Here is a 24,037-nt window from a genome sequence, read left to right as displayed (position 1 = left end):
GTATCAATAGCTCCTTGTTTTTTAATTGCTGAATATATTCCATGAGTTGTTTATTCTGTTGATGGACATTTGGCTTGTTTTTATTTTTAGCTGTTATGAATATTTGCATACAAGTCCTTGCATGGATGCATGACTTCTTTTCTCTTGGGTAAATCCCTAGGACTAGAAAGACTGGATTGTATGGTGGGTGTAGGTGTATCTTTTAAAGAAACTACGCAACTGTTTTTCAGAGTGGTTGTATAACTTCACATTTCTTTCAACAGTTCATGAGAGTTCCATCTTTTTTTTTTTTTTTTTTTTAAAGATTTTATTTATTTATTTGACAGAGAAAGATCACAAGTAGGCAGAGAGGCAGGCAGAGAGAGAGGAGGAAGCAGGCTCCCTGCTGAGCAGAGAGCCCGATGCGGAACTCGATCCCAGGACCCTGAGATCATGACCTGAGCCGAAGGCAGCGGCTTAACCCACTGAGCCACCCAGGCGCCCGAGAGTTCCATCTTTTGCCCATGTTTTTTATTAGCTGGTTTTTTCTTCCTTTTTTTTTCCTTTTCCTTTTTCTTTTTATTTATTTTTTATTTTTTTCCTTTTTAAAATTTTGTTTTGTGGTTATGGTAAGTAAGGCATTACTTTCCATTACATCTTCTTACTGGCTCTTGTTTGTACTTGTCGTGGCTATTGATTTTTGCGCATTGGTTTTCGATTTATACTATCTTAGTATAAATTCTTGTCTATATATTTTTTGCATTCTTTCTTTTATTTTTTGAGCTGAAAATGCTAATTTTTACTTATTTATTTATTTTATGACATTTAATTTTTAAAATTCCAGTATAATTAATGTACAGTATTATACTAGTTTCAAGTGTACAATAGAGCGATTGAACATTCTGTACCTTACTCAGTGCTCATCAGGATAAGCGTGCTGGTCTTCCCCGTCCCCTCTTTCACCCATCCCCTCACCCAGTTCATCTCTGGCAACCATGGTTTGCTCTCTGAATTTGAGGTTTTTGGTTTTTTTTTTGATATTTTATTTATTTATTTGACAGACAGAGATCACAAGTAGGCAGAGAGGCAGGCAGAGAGAGGGAGGAGGCTTTAACCCGCTGAGCCACCCAGGCGCCCCTGAGGGTTTGTGTTTTATTTTTTTACTTTGTTCATTTGTTTCTTAAATTCCACATAGGAGTGAGATCCTGCTTTCTATTTTGGATCTATATCCATAGGGTGTTTGTCTTTCTCTTACTGACTTATTTCACTTAGTATTATGCCCTCTGGATCCATCCCTATGTTGTAAATGGCAGGATTTCATTCTTTTTTTGGCTGAGTAATCTTCCATTCATCTCTCGAACACTTGGGGAGCGTTCATATCTTGGCTATTGTAAATGATGCTGCAGTAAACACAGGGGTGTACATATCTTTATTTATTATTTATTTATTTGACAGAGACAGTGAGAGTGGGAACACAGGCAGGGGGAGTGGGAGATGGAGAAGCAGGCTCCCCGCCAAGCAGGGAGCCCAATGCAGGGCTCAATCCCAAGACCCTGGGATCATGACTTGAGCTGAAGGCAGACACCCAAAGAGTGATTCAGCCAGGCGCCCTGTGTATTTGTATTCTTTGGATAAATACCCAGTAGTGGAATTACTGGATGATATGATAATTCTATTTTTAATGTTTTGAGGAAGCTCCGTAACTGTTTTCCGCAGTGGCTGTACCAGTTTGCATTCCTGCCAACAGTGTGCAGGCGTTCCTTTTTCTCCACATCCTCTCCAACACTTGTTGTTTCTTGTGTTTTTGATATTAGCCATTCTCATAGGTGTGGTAATAGCTCATTGTGGTTTTTTTTTTTTTTTTTAAAGATTATATTTATTTTATTTGACAGAGAGAGAGATCCCAAGTAGGCAGAGAGGCAGGCAGAGACAGAGAGGGAAGCAGGCTCCCTGCTGAGCAGAGAGCCCGATGCGGGGCTCCATCCCAGGACCCTGAGATCATGACCTGAGCCCAAGGCAACAGCTTTAATCCACTGAGCCACCCAGGCGCCCCGCTCATTGTGGTTTTGATTTGCATTTCCTTGATGATGACTGATGTTGAGGATCTTTTCATATGTCTGTTGGCCATCTGTGTGCCTTCTTTGGAAAAATGTCTGTTCTTTTTTTTTTTTTTTTTAAGATTTTTAAAATTTTTTTGACAGAGGGACACAGCGAGAGAGGGAACATAGCAGGGGGAGTGCGAAAGTGACAAGCAGGCTTCCCGCTGAGCAGGGAGCCCGATGTAGGGCTCCATCCCATGACCCTGGGATCATGACCTAAGCCGAAGGCTGAGGCTTTAACCCACTGAGCCACCCAGGCGCCTGCCCTGACTTGAGATCTTTTAAAAAATTTTTTATTTTAATTGTGGTAAAATACACATACTGTAAAATTTACTGTTTTAATTATTTTTAAGTGTAGTCCAGTAGTGTAAAGTACATCCACATTGTTGTCTAGCTTTCTCCAGAACTCTTTTCATCTTGCAGAACTGGGATTGTATGTCCATATAATAGTAACTCCTCATTCCCTTCTTTTCCCTGGCCCCTAGCAGCTACCACTCTACCTTTTGTTTCAGTGAACTTCTTCTAGATAGCTTATGTATGTGGAATCATACAGTATTTGTCTTTTTGTGACCGGCTTATTTCATGTAATGTAGTGCCCTCAAGATTCATCTATGTTGTAGCATGTGTCAGAATTTCCTTCCTTTTTAAGGCTGAATAATATTCCATTGTATATATGCCACATTTTCTTTATCCATCTATCTGTTGATAGATATTTGTTGTTTTTTCCCACCTCTTGGCTATTTTTGAATAATGCTGCTATGAACATGGGCAGATTTCTCTTCGAGATCCTGCTTTCTATTTTGGATCTATATCCAGAATTGGGTGCTGGGTCACTTCTGTTAATTTTTTTTTTTTTTTTTTTTAAACTTCTGTTAATTTTTTGAGCAGTCACCATAGCAGTTAGACCATTTTACATTCTCACCAGCAGTGCTCAAGAGTTCCAGGTTTTCCACATCTTTGCTGGCACTTTTTCTGTTTTTTTGTGGTGGTAGCCATCCTAATGGAGATGGGGTGACACACATTGTAGGTTTGATTTGCGTTTCCCAAGTGATTAATGATGTTGAACTTTTTTAATATACTTATTCACCATTTGTATACCATCATTGGAGAAATGTTTCTTCAAGTCCTTTGCCTGTTTTTTATTATTTTTATTTTTAATTTAATTTAATTTTTTTTCTTTGCCTGTTTTTTAAATTGGGTCTTCTTTTTTCATATTAGCCTTTATAGCTGTATATTTCCCTATCTCACAGTTCTGAAGGCTAGAAGTCCAAAATTAAGGTGTCAGCAGGATTGGTTTCTTTGCAGGGCTGTGAGGGAAGCATCTGTTCCAGGCTTCTCTCCTTGGCTTGTAGACAATGTCTTCCCCGGGTTTCTTCTATCATCTTCCCTCTTTGCGTGCCTGTGTCCAAACTTTTCCTTTTTATAATGACACTAGTCATATTGGAATAGGGGCAACCCTAATGACTACATTTTAACTTGATTTCTCTTATAAAGACACTATATCTCTAAAGTCATATTTTGAAGTACTGAAGGACTTCAGCATAGAATTTTGAGGATACAAAATTCAATCCGTAATTGATGCCTTTTATTTATTTTTCTTTCATTTATACTGGCTAGAACCACTAGTACAATGGTGACTGGAAGCGTCTTGTTCCTTTGCTTGTTTCTGATCTTAGGGGGAATGCACTCAATTTTTCATCCTTATGTCAGCTGTAGATTTTTTGTTAGATGGTCATTATCAGGTTGAGGAAATTCTTTTCTTTCCTTGCTTGTTGGCATTATTGATCAGACATGAATATTAGATTTTATCAGATGCTTTTTCTGCTTCTTTGAGATGATTGCATGGTTTTTCACTTTTAGTTTACATTATTTAGGTGTTACTTATTCTCTTTTAAGATATGACCATCTGTCTGAGACAGTTACTTTTTATTTATTCATTATTTATTTTTTTGAAGTAGCATAAGTGGGGTATAGGGAGGAGCAGAGGGAGTGGGGAGAGAATCTTCAGCAGGCTTCATGCCGAGCATGGAGCATGATGTGGGTCTTGATCTCACGACCCTGAGATCTTGACCTGAGCTGAAATCAAGAGTCAGATGCTTAACTGACTGAGCCACCCATGTGCCCCTGAGACAGTACTTTTTATAAATGGTGCTCTGATTATGTAGTGATTTTAATACCATTTTTTTCTTTCTTCTCTTGATTAGTGAATGAGAGCTGGAAGCCTGAATTCATAGAGTTTAAGAAGTGGCTGAAAGGCAGGAAGTTTGAAGATACAAACTTAATACCTGCTTGTTTTCCAGGTAAGGTCTGGCATCAATTCTCAGGACTTTGCTCACGTGAGAGACATGTGGGCTCAGGTGATGGGAAAGCAGGGTTAGTTCTTGAAGATGGGCGGTATTCTCTCTGGGAGCACATCTCCTATTGTGTGTCAGACTTCCTCCTTTGTAGCTATAATATTGATTTACACATTACTTTGTTCAAAAAATAAATTGAATGGCTTTTGGGGAGAAATTCCAAAATGGCAAAATAATATTAAAAATTAAAAAAAAGGGAAATGAGAATAGGAAAATAAGAGGAAGGCAGGGATAAGAATAATACATAAAAGCCGTGATTCTAAGATCCTGCATACTTGTCAGAGATCAGCCACAAATTATAACTTAATCTTTCTAATAGCGAGTCCATTTATATGATCAGTTACCTGAGTCTTTGTATTCTGTAAACAAAACTAAGTTGTTTACTTAACAGAATTGGGAACTTCTGGAGCTTAGACCTGGGGGAAATGTCTTCATTGAGTCTTCATAGGGAAGACACTTCTGTAATGTGACACCCTTATCATCAAACTCATAGTGATTTCTTGGGATTTTCAAGCCGGGCAGGCTGATGGGATTATCCCATAACTCAGGTGAGTCACAGTTGTTTTCCAAAATAAGGAGGTGCTTTTCTCTGCTGGTGTAGCTGGAGGACAGATGTCCTTAGGGAGGCCTGAGCAGATACTACTCCCTTTGCCGGTTTGTGGGTGTGCTCCCCAGGTGTTAGAAGAGGAGCCTTTTGTGTGGCCTTAGTTCAACAGTCACCTAAGCAGAGGTAGATTAAAATAATTTTCTGGAATTGAGGAGCTTATCATTGGAGTGTAGGTTAGTATTTTCTTCGGGAACATTCTCTGGGTGTGTGCCTGCATTCAGTACCACCCAGTTCTGTCCATATGTGGGCTTGAGGATGTTACCATGGGGAGGGCCTTCAAAGGGATTCCGGGTCTGCTGTACCATAGACACAGTTGTGCAGTCAGGGCCTTGAAGTTTTACAGCACAGGGCAGGTGCGGATCTTTTACAGAAGATTAAATTGTACACCTCTCTGCTCCTTTTCAAGACTGATATGATTAAATACCCATTAGGTAATTTAGCTTTGAGCAGGTTAACTTCCTTATACATTGTCAGGATAAACGATTTATCACTGTGTGGCTGTGGTTGAATGAGGTGATGTGTCTAAAGTTGTTCCGTATGCATTATGATGACTTTGGCCTAAAACGCTTGCTTCGAGCCATTACGTGTTAGGGCTGCTCCTATTTAAAATGGTAAACTATTTTTGTCAGCCTCTAACAGAATGTTTAACTTTCTGTTTTTATGTGTCAAGAAGCACAAAAACAGGAAAAGCCACACTGTTAGATTTTACTGGATGGTGTTCTTCACAAGGTGGTCTAGAGAAAATAGTGTCAGGAGTGGACTTATGCCTTTGGCTGATCTATGCCTCAGGAGTCACTTTGACTTAAGAAGGATAGGATTAAACTTATCAAGCAGGGACTGGCATATGTCTAAGTGGAATGCCTAAAAAGAAATAATCTATCTATAATTTGGAGCAATGAAGACTTAACCATTTTTAATGGTGCAACTCTTTCCAGGCCCACCTCCAGATTCATGGTCACAGAGCAGCTAAAGTACAATGGTTTGGTAATGATCCTAGCCCACTAGTTCCAGTTCTGGGGTCAGGGAACCTTCTGTCCTACTCAGTTTTGGCTGCTATAACAAATTACCATAGACTGGGTGATGACCAATTCCTTCCTCACAGTTGGGGGCTGGGAAGGCTAAGATCAAGTTATGGGCAAGTTCAGGGTCTAGTGAGGACTGATTACAGATTTGCAAATTACCATCTTCAAGTTGGGTCCTCACGTGACACAGAGCTGGGAGCTGGACAAGCTTTCTGGTCTCTTACTGCTGTAGTAGGCACTAAATCCCATTCATGAGGCTCTGTCTTTATGACCTAAACATTTATCAAACGTCCCTACCTCCTAATGTCATCACATTGTGGGTTGGGATTTCAACATATTTTCCCAAAATGCTTTATATACCTTTATCTTTAATCTATTAAGAGGGAACGTTTATGGGAGTCTCTCAAAATGTACAAAATTCTGGGGAATTAATCTTAGTTTGTGGAGGGCCAAGGAAGGATTTCTAAGTTGCAAGCAGGATTTATGCTTTGGGAATTGACCCCAGTATTCGTTTTTGCCACCAAAAGAACTGGCCAAATCTGGGTCTCTGAGGTGGACTTATGATAGTAGAAATTTTCGGGTGCAGGAAAGTCTATAATAAGTATTCCTTTTATAGGATCCTAATGGCCACTTCCTACCTTGCCTTGGTAAGTGCAGGTTACTGTGATTTGTTTTCCGATACTGGATGCTGTATTGTAGAAATACAGGTGAAGTATCTTCCAGATTTATTCCATATGCCACATTCTGTTCATACATGTATTTGAAGAGAAATTTCCACTTAATTTAGCACACGAGTCTTTTAAAGAATGACCCCATAGAAATAAAATCCTCCCATTAGTAACTCGGTTCCAGGAAGGGTTCTGGCCCACAGGAATGATTAACTCTGCTATGGCACACATGGAAGAAATTAAATAAGTTTTTGAAACCAAAACCAGGTGTCCGAGTAGATAGTGTGCGTCTGGGTGGGTAGATGAGTTAGGATTCATCAAATCAGACTTGCCAGACATCTGAGCCAGGATCAAGGCAGGAGTTCCCTCCATGAACTGGGAGCTCCCAGTAGACCTGCAGGGCTTGACCTTTGCTGAATTACATTCCTTCCTAGTTGAGAGAGAAAGAAAAAGATCAAGGACTATGAATTTGAAAAAGTGGATATTCTGTACCCCGTATGATAATTATAGGTCATAGTGTACCTAGGCCTGCCAGAAGAGCTGCTGACTGTTACAGGAAAGGAGCCTTGGGCTTAGAAGGGTAAATTTCTGGGCAGTAGTGGTGTTGACAGTGTAGCTGGTGAAGTTATGTGCTGTGACTGCTCTGGCCGAGGCCTTGGCTCACAGGGAGGAGGTGGTCTTGGATCTCCCCTGTTGAGCTCACCCAGTCAAGGAGAGTCCAATGGTTTTCATGGTCAGGGAGGGGAGGGTGTAGTCCACTCAGCTTTGCGGGAGCTGGGTGGATTTACTGGTCAGCCAGTCAAAGAGGCCTCAAGATCATCATTGGGAAAGCTGGGTTCGGTAGTGGGTAAAAGTGGTTTGAGGGTTTAGCTTTTCAGGTTGGGTGGGCATTGGAAGTAGGCCCCCAGCCCAGCGGGCTGGCCGCAGGGGAAAGGGTCCAGCTTGAAGGACACCCAGTCCTACTGGGTAACACTCCCGGTAGCAGGTCTGTATAAAGTTGATGATCTCTAGGTCTTTACTCTTTGCTCTTCAGGGGTTATAAGCCCCAAAGGAGGTCAGGACATTTTCTGGAACAGCTTCTTGATCTCTTTCCCCTGGGAGTCAAAGGATGAGAGAGAGATCCAGCTTCAGCTTGGTGTAATTTTGAGGTTCAGTAGCATCTTAAAAACGATTTATTTACTTATTTGAAAAAGAGAGAGAGAGAGAGAGAGCCAGAGCAGGATGGGGGAGTAGAGGGAGAGGATCTTTAAGCAGACTCCCCACTGAGCTCAGAGCCTGATGCGGGGCTCAATCCCATGAAATCATGACCTGAGCTGAAACCAAGAGTCAGATGCTTAACTGAATGAGCCACTGAGGCACCCCTGTTCAATTGCATGTTTTATTTAAAATGATATCCTTAAGATCTTGAAGGTATTATAAGTTTTTTGTTTTTTTGGACATTGTAGGATTTTTACCTTTTTTTTTTCTTTGTGTCTTAGGTACAGGAAGAGGGCTGATGAGCAAAACATCCCTACAGGTGAGAATTTCTCTAATCCTTGAAATCTAATGTAGATTTTGCTACTTTGTTTTTGTGAATTCAAATCAAGTAAATTAAAAATATTTAAGATACACAGCCATTTTTTACCCAAGGATACGTTTGAATATAATTTAGCTTTAAGTTTGCTGCATAGGAGACAAACCCAAAGTAACAGAGTGGAACTTAATTTTGTTCTCAAGTAAACAAGCCTGGATGGGCAGACCTGGGCTGGTGTGGCGATCCCATGGCTGTGGGAGGCCCAGAGTCCTTCAAGCTCTCTGTCCGCATTCTAAAGGGAGTCCCTTTCACTCAGGTCCAGGGAGTAGCTCCTGGAGCTTGAACGGCAAGATGGAACAAGGGGTGAAGAAGGGCAGGTTTCCTTCTTTTGAGAAAGTTCCAGTCCTGTCACATCTGCCAGTGACTGGGTACAGTCCCCTGGCTGTGAGAGAGGTCCCTTGTGCAGTGACCTCCCGATAGGATTGCACTAACGGCAGGAGAGAAGGCATGTTGGATTGGCAACTAGCTGCCTCTGCACAGCAAACTGTGTAAAGCAGACTTTATATATATATTTTTAAAGATTTTATTTATTTATTTATTTGGCAGAGATCACAAGTAGGCAGAGAGGCAGGCAGAGGGGGGCGGGAAGCAGGCTCCCTGCTGAGCAGAGAGCCTGCTGTGGGGCTCAATCCCAGGACCCTGAGATCATGACCTGAGCCGAAGGCAGAGGCTTTAACCCACTGAGTCACCCGGGTGCCCCTAAAGCAGACTAGATTTTAAAGAGCCAGGGAGGGAGCGGCTCTCATCTGAGAGGGTGTGCTTAGTATGCCAAGTACAAGCCTGAATAAGCATAAGCCTGAGTAAGCAGTGGGCAGAGCCTCAGAGCCTATCCCAGGATTATCTTCAGCTGGTGGTGGGACCCCCTTGGCTTGTTTCCTAACCTGGAAAATGAGGAGGTAAATGACATAGATGATCTCCAAGGTCCACTTTAGTTCTTTCTATGCTATTTAAAGGATATCTAATGCAAATTTTCTGTGAAGCTAGAATTCCTTAATTTATTTTTAGTTCCTTAACTTTTTTTTTTTTTAAAGATTTTATTTATTTATTTGACAGGCAGATCACAAGCAGGCAGAGAGGCAGGCAGAGAGAGAGGGGGAAGCAGGCTCCCTACTGGGCAGAGAGCCCGATTCGGGGCTCGATCCCAGGACCCTGGGACCATGACCTGAGCCGAAGGCAGAGGCTTAACCCACTGAGCCACCCGGGTGCCCCTTTAAAAGTTCCTTAACTTTGAAATCCAGCTATCACTTACACATTTAGCCTAAAGAATGGTACTTTTAAATGTTCCATTTCTCTTGGGCTACTTTTTAAATCTAAAACTTTATTTATTTATTTATTTTTAAGATTTTATTTATTAATTTGATAGGGATATAGAGAGCACAACTAAGCAGAGCGGCAAGCCGGGGGAGAGAGGAAAGCAGGCTCTCTGCTAAGCAGGGACCCTGGAATCATGAGGGCCGCCACTTAACTGACAGAGCCAGCCACGTACCCCTAAAACTTTATAATTTTAAAACATACATGACGAAATTTACTATCTTAGCCATTTTCGAGTGTACAGTTCAATAATATTAAGTACAGTCACATTGTACAGTATTTTTATTTTTTGAGGAAACATAATTGTGTTCTGTTTGGGAGGGGAGATATACTTCTCATGTATATGGCAGTAAACGTAGGTAGTCTTTGTTTAGATAATGAAATGATAATTGGCAGTTGCTTCACATCTTTCCAATATGATCTTTGGTTAAACTTTTTGAAAACTGGTACATATTTTACGCCTGGTGAAATGCACAGATTTTAAGCATCCAGTTTGGTAAGTGTTAATCAAGAGGTTTACTGTAGTCAGGATATAGAACATTTTATTAAGTGGGTTATTAAAATCAGAAAATTGTGCAGTGTTGGAGCAGGAAGGGACTGTAGTGATTGTCCATCTTGATCTTGATTCACACATGAGGAAACCAGAAATGGAACCCAGAAGATTATTGGCTGAGATTATTTAACCAACTTAGATGCCAATTACAATGGAAGCTGGGATCTTAATTAACGTTAGGCTTCTTAATGCTTTATTTGTTTCTGGTGTCTTTGACTTGACATCTTAATTTTTCTTTGTGTTTCTATCTCAGTGGGAGGAACTGAAAACTCTACTTTTGCATGTGGTAAAATGAGACCCTTGTGCTGGCTGGGCTGCCCTTTTCTTAGTCTGTTTTGGCACAGGTCATATGAAGAGTAGGCGTTTGCTGGGAGCAGTCACTGGACACATGGATTTCACCAGATGGAGTTACTTTGAGTGGTTTCTGCCTATTTCCTATAACACTGTTTCCTGGTATAAGAAAGTGAAGTAGTGATAGGATCTGTCAAGAGAGTTTCCACATTCCTTTCTGGTGAAGGGCTGACTGCTAGTGGATGTCAGTCGTATAATGAACCCTTCATTCTTGTTGGGGTTGTAGTACCCGCTGTTGGAGCAGACTTGCCTGCATCCGCCGACTCGGGCTTGGGAGCCAGATGGTTGGTGGGCTCTTTGGTGTCTATGGTCGGGTTATCCTGGGTTCTTAGTAGATAATCGTGGACTGCAGGACACAGGTCCTTCTCAAAGTGCAGGTGTTCTAAACTTTACTTTCTTTTTGGTAAGGAGGGACAGATGATTATTTCGTTGCCCGAGAGTTGCCTGCTCACCACGGACACAGTGATTAGAAGCTACTTAGGGACGTACATTGCTAAGTAAGTGAACATACACACGCTCGTCTGGTGCACATGCTTGTCTTGTAAAGTCTGCAGCATTGGCAGATAAAGTCCTTTAAGTAAGGCATAGTGTGTTAGGATGAGCCCCTTTGTATACCTCATACATGTTTGAAGTGATTCAGAAGGTTTACTCTGTTCTCGAAGTTGTGTTCTTAATTCATTTTAAGCTGCATTTTTAAGGGTTTTAATAGGCTGCCTGGGATGTGGGCTCGAATCCTCATCTATCACTTACTAGGAAATGAAGATAAAGTGAGAGAATAGATGGCCGTCCTTCTGAGTGCCCCGAGTCCTCCTAGCCTGTGCTCCACACGATACTCTTCTTTTCACCCTTACTGTATCTGCTCGAACTCTCCCTCCACCACGAAGAGCTGTTGAGGTTACGAAAGTGTAGTTTTGTTTAGTGTAGAAGAAAGGAAGCCAGAATAGAAGAACTATTTTCTGGCTTTTGTTATAGTGGGTCTTTGTTCTGAGGAACTTGCTGAGGACAGCTTGAATGGGGTCCGTAGCAGAAGGGGTTTCTAAATTATGAGGGTTGTAAGATTGTATTGTTTCTTCTCAGAGTCTAAGTTCTGGACTTTTAATCTCCTTGACACGTTTTTATGAGGGCAAATGTATCTTTATTGGCCTGAGTAAAAGCAGCGATGCTCTTAGTATTAACATTTTCTATGTCATTCTGAAATTTTGAGCAGGCTATTTTCACAGTATAGGAATCTGGACTTTGAAGGTTTTTTTTTTTTTTTTTTAAAGATTTTTATTTATTTATTTGTCAGAGAGAGAGTAAGTGAGAGCGAGCGCAGGCAGACAGAGTGGAAGGAAGAGTCAGAGGGAGAAGCAGGCTCCCTGTGGAGCAAGGGGCCCGATGTTGGACTCGATCCCAGGATGCTGGGATCATGACCTGAGCCGAAGGCAGCTGCTTAACCAACTGAGCCACCCAGGCGTCCCTGGACTTTGAAGGTTTAATGAAAACTTTTCTAAAAGATTACTGCAACATGAAATCTTTTTATTGATAACAAATAAAAATACCACAGTGTGTAATTTTTAATAGAGTGGGTAAATTTAGGAATTAAAACTTTAGAACTGTAGCAAATATATAATGAGGTGATTCAGTTTTCTGTTAGGTTAGTGTCACACAGTAGAACTTTCGCAGTAGAAATGTTTCACTCTGTGCTGTCCACTGTGGTGGCCGTTAACCACATACGCCTGTTGAACACTTGAAAAGTGACCTACATGACTGAGGAATTGAATTTTAAATTTTACTTAATTTTGAATAACTAAAACTGAAATAACTACGTGTACCCAGTGGTTACTGTATTGGGTGGGGCAGGTATAGGTTCTTTTCCACCAGTTTTTGCCCCCACGAAGTTTGATACCTTTATCCAAGCAAAATAAGTGAACTTGGAGCAGAAGCTTTAAAATTGGAGAACCAAGTCAGAAACAAAGAGGTTGCTTGCAAAAAGGATTCTCTTGCAAACAAAGCTGGAACTTGGGGTAGTGAGACAGCTCTTGTCACTCATCAGTGTGACTTGCTTAGGGCATTTACGGTGGGATGCGCTCTGGAGAGGAAAGTCTTGAGGAAGCAAAACCCTCTCCTGGTGCACGGAGTAAGCTCGGCGTGCGCTGGCAGTTTGGCCACAGTCCCTCTGGGAGCAGAACAAACCACTAGGATACCTGTGTCTCTAGCTGATTCCATATTTTGAATCAAAGTAATTCTTTTAATCTGGCTTGTATTTTTTAAAAGGTGCCAGCCTCCTCCATCTCCTCTTCTGGCTCTGTGCACCTTTTTAGTTTCAGAAAAGCATGCTGGGGACCAGTCTCTCTGGAAGCCTTACCTGGACATTTTACCAAAGGCCTACACCTGCCCCGTATGTTTGGAGCCAAAAGTGGTGAATCTGTTTCCTGAACCTTTGAAGGCAAAGGCTGAAGAGCAGAGAGCCCGTGTGCAGGGGTTCTTTTCTTCCTCCAGAGACTTTTTCTCTTCCCTGCAGCCTCTGTTTTCTGAGGCTGTTGAGAACATTTTTAGCTACAGTGCCCTCCTGTGGGCTTGGTGCACGGTCAACACCAGAGCTGTGTACATGAAGCATGGGCAGAGGAAATGCTTTTCTCCAGAGCCGGACACCTACGCGCTCGCCCCGTACTTGGATCTGCTGAATCACAGCCCAGATGTCCAGGTGAGACACAAGACAAACATGTTCTGTTTGATAGGAAGGACTCTGACGTGTAGAACCTGACTTTGAAACCACGGAGGGAGGTGTTGCTGGCTTTAGGGAAATCTACCCCCACCAGGTATTTTTCTGACTTTTCTCCCAGCCCCCTTTTCCTTTCTGGCATCCTGTTCTTTTGTTTTCCCACTCTGCTTTCCAGGCCAGCAGAGCTACATCCCTTGATACAGCCTTAACCAGCAGCACCCCTCACCCCCCAGCTTTGGTGCAAAGTCCTCTTTCCTCTTGGCTAGTATGGGGACTAAAGTCCTGACTGCTCTCCTGTCCCATTCCTTGTTACACCTGGTGATATCGCTGTCAGTATCTATCTTTGCTGTGATCAGTGATTGACTTGTTGTCTCCGTCTCTGAGCTGTGTAAGGATTTGAAGAGACTGTGCCTTTTTCTCCCTGTAACCCAGTTGCGGGTCAGGCACCTAGTAAAGACTTGGTAAACCTTTGCTGAATGGATGAATATTTGTGGGGAAAAGGAGTCTGGGAAACATTACAGAATCCCTCTTTGGGAGATAGTCAGAGAGCTCGTCTGCAGCTCTTTCCCGAATCGCACATAAAGGTGACGACTTAGGGTAGGCATGCTGAGGTTGGTGCCTGGCTTTGAGGGCAAAGGTGTCCCTATGTCAGCTCACCTGTAATCTGTCAGGGTCTGTTAGAGGTACAGTGGCTGGGCCCTTGCTGACGCTTTTCTCTTCGTACTGCACCCCGCCTGGAGAAGATGGATGGCCCCCGGCTAGCCCACGTACTGGTGCGAGGCGAGCACAGGGAGGCCTGTACTGTGCTTTCTGAGGCAGAGGCAGTCTCCTTGCCTGTCTGCTTGCTACTGTTGAGAAAGATGCATTTCTGACAATATTCAGCAAAGGAGATGGAGGTTTGATGGCTGTTTCTGTGGCTGATGTTGATGAATTAATGTCAGCGCCGTGCCTGTAAACGGGTGCTGGACACAGGGCTGAGTCAGTCCTCACTGGGGTGACTTTATTTGTATCGGGCCGTTAGTGCGTTTGTGCTCTAAGCCAGTGATTCGACAGCCTTCATAGGGGCCCCACAAACTACAGCCTGTGGGTATGTGGCCCAGTGGCCCCGGCAGAGCCTAAATTACTTGCTCGTTGGCCCTTTATGGAAAAAAGATTGTTGACCCTTGGTCTAAAGCGCATTACCTCCTGCTTTTGGCAAGTAACTTGAAACCGTGGCCCTAGTCTGTTGATGTTGCAAGCTGAGAATTTCAGCCCGGTTCCTCCTCCTCGTCCTCACTGGGCTTTACTGTGGAGTGTGGCGGCCTCAGCTCTTGTACCCCTCCTCAGTGTGGAGGGCAGGTGGATCATCTTGGTTCTTTCCTCTGCAGTCTGTTAACTAACAGAACTGTCAAAAAATCCCTATCATTGTGTCAATCAGTATCCTGCTGCCCGAACGCTGTGTATCCTGAGGCCTGAAATTCATGTGTTGCCTTGACATCTTTGGGCATCACAGGGCCCCAGGGGTCTGACTGTGAGTTCCTCTGCTCTCCCTGGATATGCCCCCAACCCAGAGGGAAAGGCCCCATCACCCGGCCCTCAGCCTAATGGTTTCTTCTTCCTGTCTGCCTCTTCACGCGAGCGCTCACATCTCCCCGCAGGAGACGGGGTCACTTCCTTTTACTCCCGAGCCTGCTTCCTGTGGCTCCTGCAGGTCCCACAGTTCCCAAGCGTAGCCCCTGTGTGGCTGGGGTGTCCTTACCTAGGCTGTATATGTGACTGGTGAACCACTCTCTGGCGTACCTGTCTGCTTTCACGTGTCCTGCATCTGGCCATCCTGAGAGCCCTTGGGCAGGCCACCTCCCCCTCACTGAGCGGGGACGTGGAGGCACCCAGGAGCCCCAAGTGCAGGGCCGGCATGTTCCCATATGTGGTTGAATTCACACTGTGATGAGAGTTTGAAAGCTGCATCTGACTTTAATACAGCAAACTTAATATTTTCAGTTTTATGCTTGGCTTTAAAAAAATCGTTAATGATTTTTTTTGCCTAGGTAAAAGCAGCATTTAATGAGGAAACTCGCTGTTATGAAGTCAGAACGGCTTCAGGCTGCAGGAAGCATGAACAGGTGTTCATCTGCTATGGCCCCCATGATAACCAGCGGCTGCTCCTGGAATACGGATTCGTGTCCATCCAGAATCCTCATGCTTGTGTTTATGTCTCAGCAGGTTGGAAGCAGCTTTGTTCTTACTACGAAGATACAGTCCTTTTTTTTTTTTTTTTTTTTAACGCCATCTGAGGATGTGGATTTTTTAAAGTTTTAGTAAAAATGGCAAAAACCTTAAAATGTGTATCATTTATTTTCCCCTAGGTAGGGGAAGGCACTCACTGACCATGTAATTTGAATGTTGAAGTGAAAAACAAGGCTCTGGTCACTACCAAGGAAAGGAAGAGCTGAGAAAAGTTGTTGCATTAGGTCAGACAGTAGAATGGGAGAAAAGAAAGACCACTGAGGAAATGAATATAATATAACATTTAATATATAATATATTAATATTACTAATCAATTAATATAGTAATATTTTAATAATTAAAAAGATGGGAAGAAATGGTAACTTTTGTTCACTGTCACTAAATACAGGATAGATTAGAGAAACAAAAAACTTAAAAAATTAAATTTAAGCATTTACTGTGTGATTGCTTCTCAGCCTTTTGGCTAAGATCATGTCTAGTATCTTACCAGTTTGTATGAGGTGCTATGACAGGGATAAATATATTACATAGTTATTGTCTTGGAGGTTAATGCCATGATGATATATTGATTTCATTTATGTTTTTCTGTGACCTACTAATTAGCCATCATCAGTATTACTATTTTTGAAAATAAGAATTTAGCTGTTAAATTAATGCTGTGGAAATTCCAAATATACTATTAATAACAGTATATAGAAAAATGTTTCTTTCCCCCTTCTCCTGAAGCAGCAGAGGAGTAGTTTGTAGAAATATGGCCAGAGATTTACTGACTGTATAATTTGGGGTAGTTTTAATATAAGTTGTATGAAGTAGAAACTTGTTCAGGGTGAAACTACTCGGTCCTATAGGCAGAATAATAGTGTTATTTCTCAAAATAGAAATTAAAAGCAAAAACTGGGCCTTGCTGGGTCTCTTGGACAACTAGCTTTGAGATTAGCCTCCTGGTACCAGAATAATTTTAATATTGTTGACCATGAAATACTGATTTGCAAAGTTTGGACACAATTTACATTTTAGTTATTTTTACATTTTTAAAACCAAGACATAGAAATATAAAAGAGATTTTTAAAAACAGAAAAATCAGTCATTACCCTGCTATCTCAACAAGTTTTGTTAATTTTTACATGTTCACTTTTAATTGCTTATGATTATAATCACTAATACCCAATTTCGAATTCTGACTTTTGGAAACATCATTATAAACAATTATTCATGTTTGTAGTGGGTAGTGGGTTTAACTTCCTGCATCTGCCACTGTCTTAATTACCAGGTTTTGTGGGTTAATTTGCTTAGTGGGAATGTGTGTTGAGGTTATGGATGTTTTCCTCCCTGCCCTGAAATTCTGTAGCTTTCCAGGGGTTAATAAAGATCTTGATTTGGACTTGATTGGAGCTTTTTGGTGTGAATTAGGAAAAACTGTTTACATGTCTTTTTTTTTGAAATTTTTATTTTACTCTTTTTAAAATTATGTTCAGTTAGCCACTGCGTAATACATCATTAGTTTTTGATGTAGTGTTCAGTGGTTCATCAGTTAATGCACAACACACATTGCATGTCTTGATTGTTGGTGGAAGGGAAAGTAATTGTAGAAGGCCCACACTTTTGTCTGATGACACCCTAAATTTCCTTTTTCTGTTTCCTTTTTTTTTCTTTTTGTAGATCTACTTGTTAAATATCTGCCATCAACAGATAAACAAATGAACAAGAAGATTTCCATTTTGAAGGATCATGACTTTATAGAGTAAGTATTTTCTCTGTCTCTTAAAATTATTTCTTCAGGAAACTGGTAAGAAAATTGAGGTAGCATTTCTAGAGATACGAGATACATCCAGACTGTATCAGTTGACAGGTAGGTATTTATTGAGCATTTACTATGTGTAGTAAATTGTGCTTCATGTGGGGCACACAAAAAGTGTAAAGATACTTTTCAAGAAACTTACTTGGGGACATAAGATACAAAGTTGAAGTATTATTGTACTAAAAGAAAGCCCTATTTGTATAAGCCCTGTTTGTATGGATTGGTAGCCAGGTGTTTGTCTCCAATACGTGGTCAGTGGGATGGCATTGGGCTCCTGCATTGCCAGGCTGGCTCTTGGTCAGTCACTCAGTAACATGGTGTAGGCACTTAGGGTGCAGGACTGCCGGTGTTGGCTGGGTGATTCCATGCCAAGTGGAGACTCTCTCAGATTTTCTTCTCTAAATAAAATGAAGTTTTACATGGTTCCAGTAGCAGTGTGAGGGCACTCTGACTGTGGTGGTTACCATTTGTTTGGTGCCCAGGGAGCTCTGATTCTTCATCTTTCATCTCCCTGGGACCTGTGGCACTGACCCTCTTCCTCTGGCTTCCTCAACCAGATTGTAGCTCCTTACTGAAATCAGTGGGAAAGTTGTTTTTTTATCCCTCCCCCCCGCCTTTTTTTTTTTTTTTTTTTTTTTTTTTACTTAAAGACTTTTATTTGAGAGAGAGAGGGAGAGGGAGCAGAAGGAGGGGCAGGCTCTCCACTAAGCAGGGGGCATGCCGATGTAAGGCTTGATCCCAGGACTCCCCGGGATCATGACCTGGACTGAAGGCAGACCTTTAATCACCTGAGCCACCCCAGCTCCCCTTTTACATTTTTTTTTTTTTTAAGATTTTATTTATTTGACAGAGCACAGGTAGGCAGAGCAGCAGGCAGAGAGATTGGGGAAAATAGGCTCCATGCTGAGCAGAGAGCCCGATGTGGGGCTTGATCCCAGGACCCTGAGACCATGACCCGAGCCTAAGGCAGAGGCTTAACCCACTGAGCCACCCAGGTGCCCCTACATTTTCTTTTTAAACAGAAATTATTTTTTTTTCTTCCTGCTCTGGCTTTGTTCTTAAGTATTTGCAGACTTAATTTTCTCTTTTGCCTTTGTGACCAAGACACAAGTTACATAATGTTTAGCCCTTCAGAAAGTGTTTGGCTCTTCAGCCATTTGCCACGGTGTCATGGGGTACTGAAGTGACTGATGTGTTCTTATTTGTTTTTATGCTTTAGAAATTTAACATTTGGATGGGATGGACCATCTTGGAGGTTACTCACAGCTCTTAAGTTGTTATGTCTGGAGGCTGAAGAATTGTAAGTGTTGTCTGTGTTGGTTGTGAGCTGTAGTTACAACCTGTATATAACCTTGGGGCTTCTCTTGGCGTACACTCAAATACCCAGCCTGGGAGGGGAAAGGAATGCCATTGTATAACGGGAGGCTGATTCTTTAGGGAACTTGCCCATGTCCTGAGCATTTCACTTTTAAGTTTTTACCATTTCTGGAATCTGGCTTTAGAGTCAAAATCAGAATACATGACCCTGAGAACTTTTTATTTTCAGGTATTTTTTTCCCTGGTGACCTGCAGTTGTTGAGAGTTGATTTTTTAAAAAAGATTTTGTTTATTTATTTATTTGAGAGGGTGAATGCTCATGTGACATGTGAGTGGGGGAGGAGCAGAAGGAGAGGGGGAGAGAGAATCTCAAGCAAGCTCTGTGGAGCCTGACACAAGCTTCAGCTCAGGATGCTGAGATCATGCACGACCTGAGCTGAAATCAACAGTCAGATGCCCAACTGACCAAACCCCTCAGGAAACCCTAGAATAAATATATATATTTCTTTTCATAGAGTAAATATTTTTAAAAAATGTGAGCCTTGGCACTGTTCAAAGGGGAAGTCCAGAGTAGCAAGTTTTGTCTTTGGGCAAACAGCTCCTCCGCTCTGGTTCTGCCACAGTGCGCAGATCCAGCCCCCTGCTAAAGGAGAGGCCTGGAAATTTCCATGGGGAAGGCAGGTAGAGGGGAAGCCTGGGTGGAGACACACGTCTTGGTTAGGCTCCTTAATGTTACCTTGAGGCTGCTGGTTCCTCCCCCAGCGTGGAAAGGACTGTCCACTGCACAGTGCAGGGACTTCTTCAGCCTGGGTGCATTGCTTTGCAAAGGCTCACATGAGAGGAACCATAGGAAAGGAGGAGTTGCTGAGGATACTGACCCCTTCCTCCAGCAGTTGGGAGGGACTAAAGGAGCTAATGCATAGAGTTAGCCCTTGGAACAGGGCCTCGAAGTATTTGGCGCTCATTGAGTAACTCTTGTCAGGATAATGCTTACCTCTTCTGCTGTAAGGACTCAGAGAAAAAATGACTTCCTCATCTCAACCCCAGAAATAGTTGTGTTTATTCTCAGCAGATGGTGTGTTTTTATCTTACAGCCGCTGTGGATTCTGTATCTGATAGTTTCCTCTGTGGTTTGCTAGAGAACTCAGTGGCAGATTTGTGGCCTGTCCAGACATGCAGGGTTTTCAGGCGCGCACTTTATCCTGGCTTATTGGACCCTTCCTCGTTCACCTGTCCTTTGGTCTTGTGTTCACTGTCCGTTCATCTTAACCTTGTATTTCCTCTCCGGTGTGCCCTTGTAAGGTTCTGTAAATCCTTCATGGCAGAGGGTCTGAGAGGACACCCCGAGGCCCCTTTTCCTCCCTCTTTGAGTTCCTCCTAACAGTCTGGAGTGATGCGGCAGAACAGGTGGCGGTTTGGCCGAATGTTGTTCGCATGCGGTTTCTGCCTCTCCTCAGCTTTGTCACCTAGAGTGAGTTCCTTCCCATTCCCAAGTCTTAGTTTGTGTCAAACTTGGGGATACTAAATGCCTTCTCTACTAGGTAATTGTGAAGAGTTAATTAGATAGTTGTTTTATAGGAAACCCCGTGCCGGGCAGATAGTGATTTCCTTCCTTCTTTTCTTCCCTGAGAACTTAGCTATTCCTGAGGTTTCCATTGTTTCTGAGGCTGAAGACTTGTCAGATTTCTCCATGGCTTATGAGCTGTCCTGAATTTCTAAGTGACATCTGTATACTTCCACTCTGATGGGGCAATTTTCACCTTATCTTTCCCCTCCTAAGCCATTCCGCTTTGGACTCTCAGCATCCAGAATTTATTCCTTCACCCTCTTCCGCTCTGCTTAGTGCTTCTTGCCAGCACGTGGTTTTGGCTCTGCCCTTGTCTGGCTCGGCATCTTGCTGTGGCTCCCTCTCGCTTACCCTGCAACACTTCTACTCCTCTGCCTGAAGGGAATTGGCCCCAGGTGCCCCTGGAACCGCATTTCCTGCGTATTTTCACAGTGTAAAACGGGAATGACCTCCCTGCACAGAAGGCCTTCACTCTCCATTCCATCTCCAGAGCCTTTTACCTTGTGAAATGTGTTCTCTTCAGTTTGCCGTAGTTTAGAAACGACTGTCACTTGAAGAAAAGCAAAGTTCTACTGTCTTTGCTCCTCAGCCTTAGTCCTTGTGTCTAAGGACGGAAGTCACCTCCGTCTTCTGTTCTGTGTCCGTGCCTGGTGGACATGTCGCACTCACTCGCGTGCCTGACACAGTTGCAGCGATAATCAGATTCAGTCCCTCCCTACAAAGCGTCAGTCCCCTTGATTCTTACTATCCATTGTTTCTCCTCCTTCTGTACCTTGTCTGCTGCAACAGGAGCTGCATGTGCTAGATGCTTTCAGGGAATGTGCTAATGGAATGCGTTTATTATGCTTCTGGAAAAATTGGAGAAGAGTTATGTTGAAGTGTAAAAAGCCTTCTTTATCTTTTGAGGGCCTGCTGACATTACCTTATTGAACAATTTGGTTTTAGTACATGCTGGAAAAAAATACTTCTTGGGGAAATCATTTCAGATACAAATGAGAAGAGAAGTTTGGTTATAGCCCAGAAAATATGCCATTATTTCATAGAGGAAACCAATGCTGTGCTGCAAAAGGTATGTTTCTAGAATACTGCATTCTTTTGATGCCTTAAATAGATGAATGTTGATGTAATTTCTGGGGTTTTTGACTGTTAACATTGTGCTTATAGATTCAGTAGGTAAAATTATTGCATGAATTTTCAAGTACTTTTAAAAATATTTCTATTTAGTAGTTGTTTTCATTAAATGGGAAATATTTTTTCAAAAAGATTGCATTTTAATTTTAAATATAATTTTAAATTTATTTTAATTTTAAAAGATTTTAAAAAATCTCTTTTTAAAAAGATTTTATTTATTTGAGATAGGGAGAGAGAGAATGAGCAGGGGGAGGGGCGGAGGGATAAGCAGACTCCCTGCTGAGCAGGGAGCCCCAGTGGGGCTTGATCCCAGGACCCTGGGATCCTGATCTAAGCTGAAGGCAGGCAGTTTTACCCACTGAGCCACCCAGGTGCCCTGAGAAACCAGCTCATTTTAATGAAAACATTACTGAGATTGAAAAATAATTTTAATGAACCTTCAAGACATAATGCTCAGTAAAATAAACCAGAATACAAGAAGACGAATGTTGTATGATTCCACTGTCCAGCATAGGCAAACTCATAGGGACAGAAAGTAGAGTAGAGGTTCCCAGGGGCTGAGGGTGAGGGGAATGGGGTTTGTGTGTAATGGGTGCAAAGTTTCTGTTAGAGACATTGAAGGACTCCTGGAGACACGTAATGGTGACAGTTACATAACACTTAGAGTGTATTTAATGCCATTGAACTGTACATGGAAAAGTGGTCATAATGGTAAATTTTATGTTTGTTTATATTTTACTACAGTAAAAAATTAATTTTAAAATACTTTCCAGGTTTCTCATATGAAAGATGAAGAAGTGGCTTTGCTAAACCAACTAACTTTGGTAGAAACACTGTGGACAGAAGAGCTAAAGATTCTGCAGGCCTCTGCTGAGATTCTAAACAGTTTGCAAATGCCTTTTAGGTAACTTCACCTAATGCGTTGTGTTGGGTCACTTCCTGTGGTGGGTGTGACAAACAAAGATTTATTTTGTATAGAATCATTTATAGTCAGTGAATGGTTTCTATTAAACAATTGTTTACTGAATCCTACTTCTTTTGCTTTCTTTGTTTGTGGGGTGGAGCGGTGGCTGCTTCTCAGGCTTTGAAGGGTATCTGCAGAGGGGGGCTGTTGGGGAGGTGGAGGGGGTGGGGGGGCAGGGCAGGCTCTGCGGATTCTGGAGCAGTGCGTGGAGATGGATGTGCCGTCCTCGCAGTGCCTCTGATATGCAGTCCTGCGGGAAGGAGGAGGAAGGCTCCGCACTGTAAGGAGAGAGGGGGCTGTGAGGGCTCTGTGTGGGGCCTCCCACTCGGTGTCCTACCTCCCCCCTGCCTCAGCGCCTGTAAAAGGGCGAGGAGTTGTATGTTTATTATGTTCTGATACCATCAGGTTTAGGGATGAGCTGGCGGTGGGTGCTTTGATTGGGGAGTATGGGGAGTGCGGGGCTGGCCGGGGTCTCAGCGGGGCTTTACCCACAGCTGCACTGAGCTGGAGCAAACCACACCATGTTTTTCGGTTCTGATTTCCAGTCTGGAAAGGAGATTGTTGGGCAGGAATGGGGGTGGACGCCCTGTGTATCAGCTCTGACCCCCGACCCAGTGGAAAGGCCAAGCGTCTGGGACATGTCCCCAGAGGCCCCAGGAGATGCTGCCTCTCCCCTTTTTGGCCTCACTGACTAGGGACCAGGGAATCGGTAGTGGGAGGGACAGTCGGGGCACTGTCTGTCTCTGATTCGTTACAGAATGAAAGTTCAGTCATTAAATACAGGAGAGAGCGGGGCCTGCCTTAGCAGACCTCCCTTTGTTGGCAGTTTTCCAGTATGTGTTTGAATCTCTTATTAGATATGTCCCTTATCCATTCTTTTTCCCGTGGGTGTTTAACTCTTATTCTGCTGCTTTTCTGTCATTTTAGTGGGAGTTTGGGAGGAATAGGAGATGAATTTTTGGGCTCAGTTGGACATTTTTAATTAAGAGTCTTTATGCCCCGCCTCTTTTTCCTTTAAAAATATTTGAGGTTATCAACTTCCCTCCAGGAATGGTTTTTATATAAAAACATGTACTAATTAGTACTTTTTATTTTATTATTTTATTTATTTATTTTATTTATTTTTATTTAATAAAACAAATCACAAGTAGAAATCACAAGTAGGCAGAGAGGCAGGCAGAGAGAGAGGTGGAGGCAGGCTCCCTGCTGAGCAGAGAGCCCGATGCTGAAGGCAGAGGCTTAACCCACTGAGCCACCCAGGCCCCCCTAATTAGTACTTTTTAGATCTTGGCTCGGTATTTACACTTTTCATAGTGCTCTCATGTCTGTCAGTGAACATTCAGGACCACTGTGAGGAAGTCCACTGGTATTATATATCACAGAAGCAAATATGTACCTGTCATAAAGCTGGACTACGATTGAAACATAAGACAATAACATTTATTAAATACTAGCATTGCTGGATGTGAGGCGATATGCTCAGGCCTTGGTGTGCAGTGTTTTATTTAAGCCTCATAATTATCCTGAACAAACTGCCTAAGATGCTATGTCTAGTTAGTGTGTGCTACAGTGAAAATGCCCTCACACCCTGCCCTCAGAGGGACCAGGGTCCATAGGTTGGGTGTGTTTTTGTCCAGGGTGTACCGTGGTGTCCTGACATGGGGATCTGGTTCACATCGATGGGATGGGCCTGTCACCTCCATTTTAGTGGGCATCAGTGTACCAGTCGGGGAGCCTGGCACAGCTCCACCTCAGTGGATGCTTGATTCTGGGGTTCCGTGTAGGTAAACTGCCTTAAAGCCGTGGTTATAT

At 42.7% G+C, this 24,037-nt stretch overlaps 1 protein-coding gene across 6 annotated transcripts in view; it reads left to right on the top strand.

The window, feature by feature from the left end:
• SETD4 (SET domain containing 4) overlaps positions 1 to 24,037 on the top strand; it is a 63,520-nt gene that overhangs the window by 4,064 nt on the left and 35,419 nt on the right. For 2 of the 6 annotated variants that reach the window (XM_059392313.1, XM_059392314.1), the window contains exons 3-11: positions 4,283 to 4,378; positions 8,208 to 8,245; positions 10,926 to 11,014; positions 12,774 to 13,203; positions 15,249 to 15,423; positions 17,108 to 17,189; positions 18,466 to 18,546; positions 21,076 to 21,199; positions 22,035 to 22,165. In XM_059392313.1, the coding sequence (XP_059248296.1) occupies positions 4,283 to 4,378; positions 8,208 to 8,245; positions 10,926 to 11,014; positions 12,774 to 13,203; positions 15,249 to 15,423; positions 17,108 to 17,189; positions 18,466 to 18,546; positions 21,076 to 21,199; positions 22,035 to 22,165 (1,246 nt within the window). The other 4 variants (XM_059392315.1, XR_009402601.1, XM_059392317.1 and 1 more) reach the window with 4 other exon arrangements.

Source organism: Mustela nigripes, chromosome 2 (assembly GCF_022355385.1).
Source record: "Mustela nigripes isolate SB6536 chromosome 2, MUSNIG.SB6536, whole genome shotgun sequence".
NCBI lineage: Eukaryota > Metazoa > Chordata > Mammalia > Carnivora > Mustelidae > Mustela > Mustela nigripes.
The sequence above is the reverse complement of the archived record's forward strand: the minus strand, read 5'-3'. Positions and strand labels throughout refer to the sequence as shown.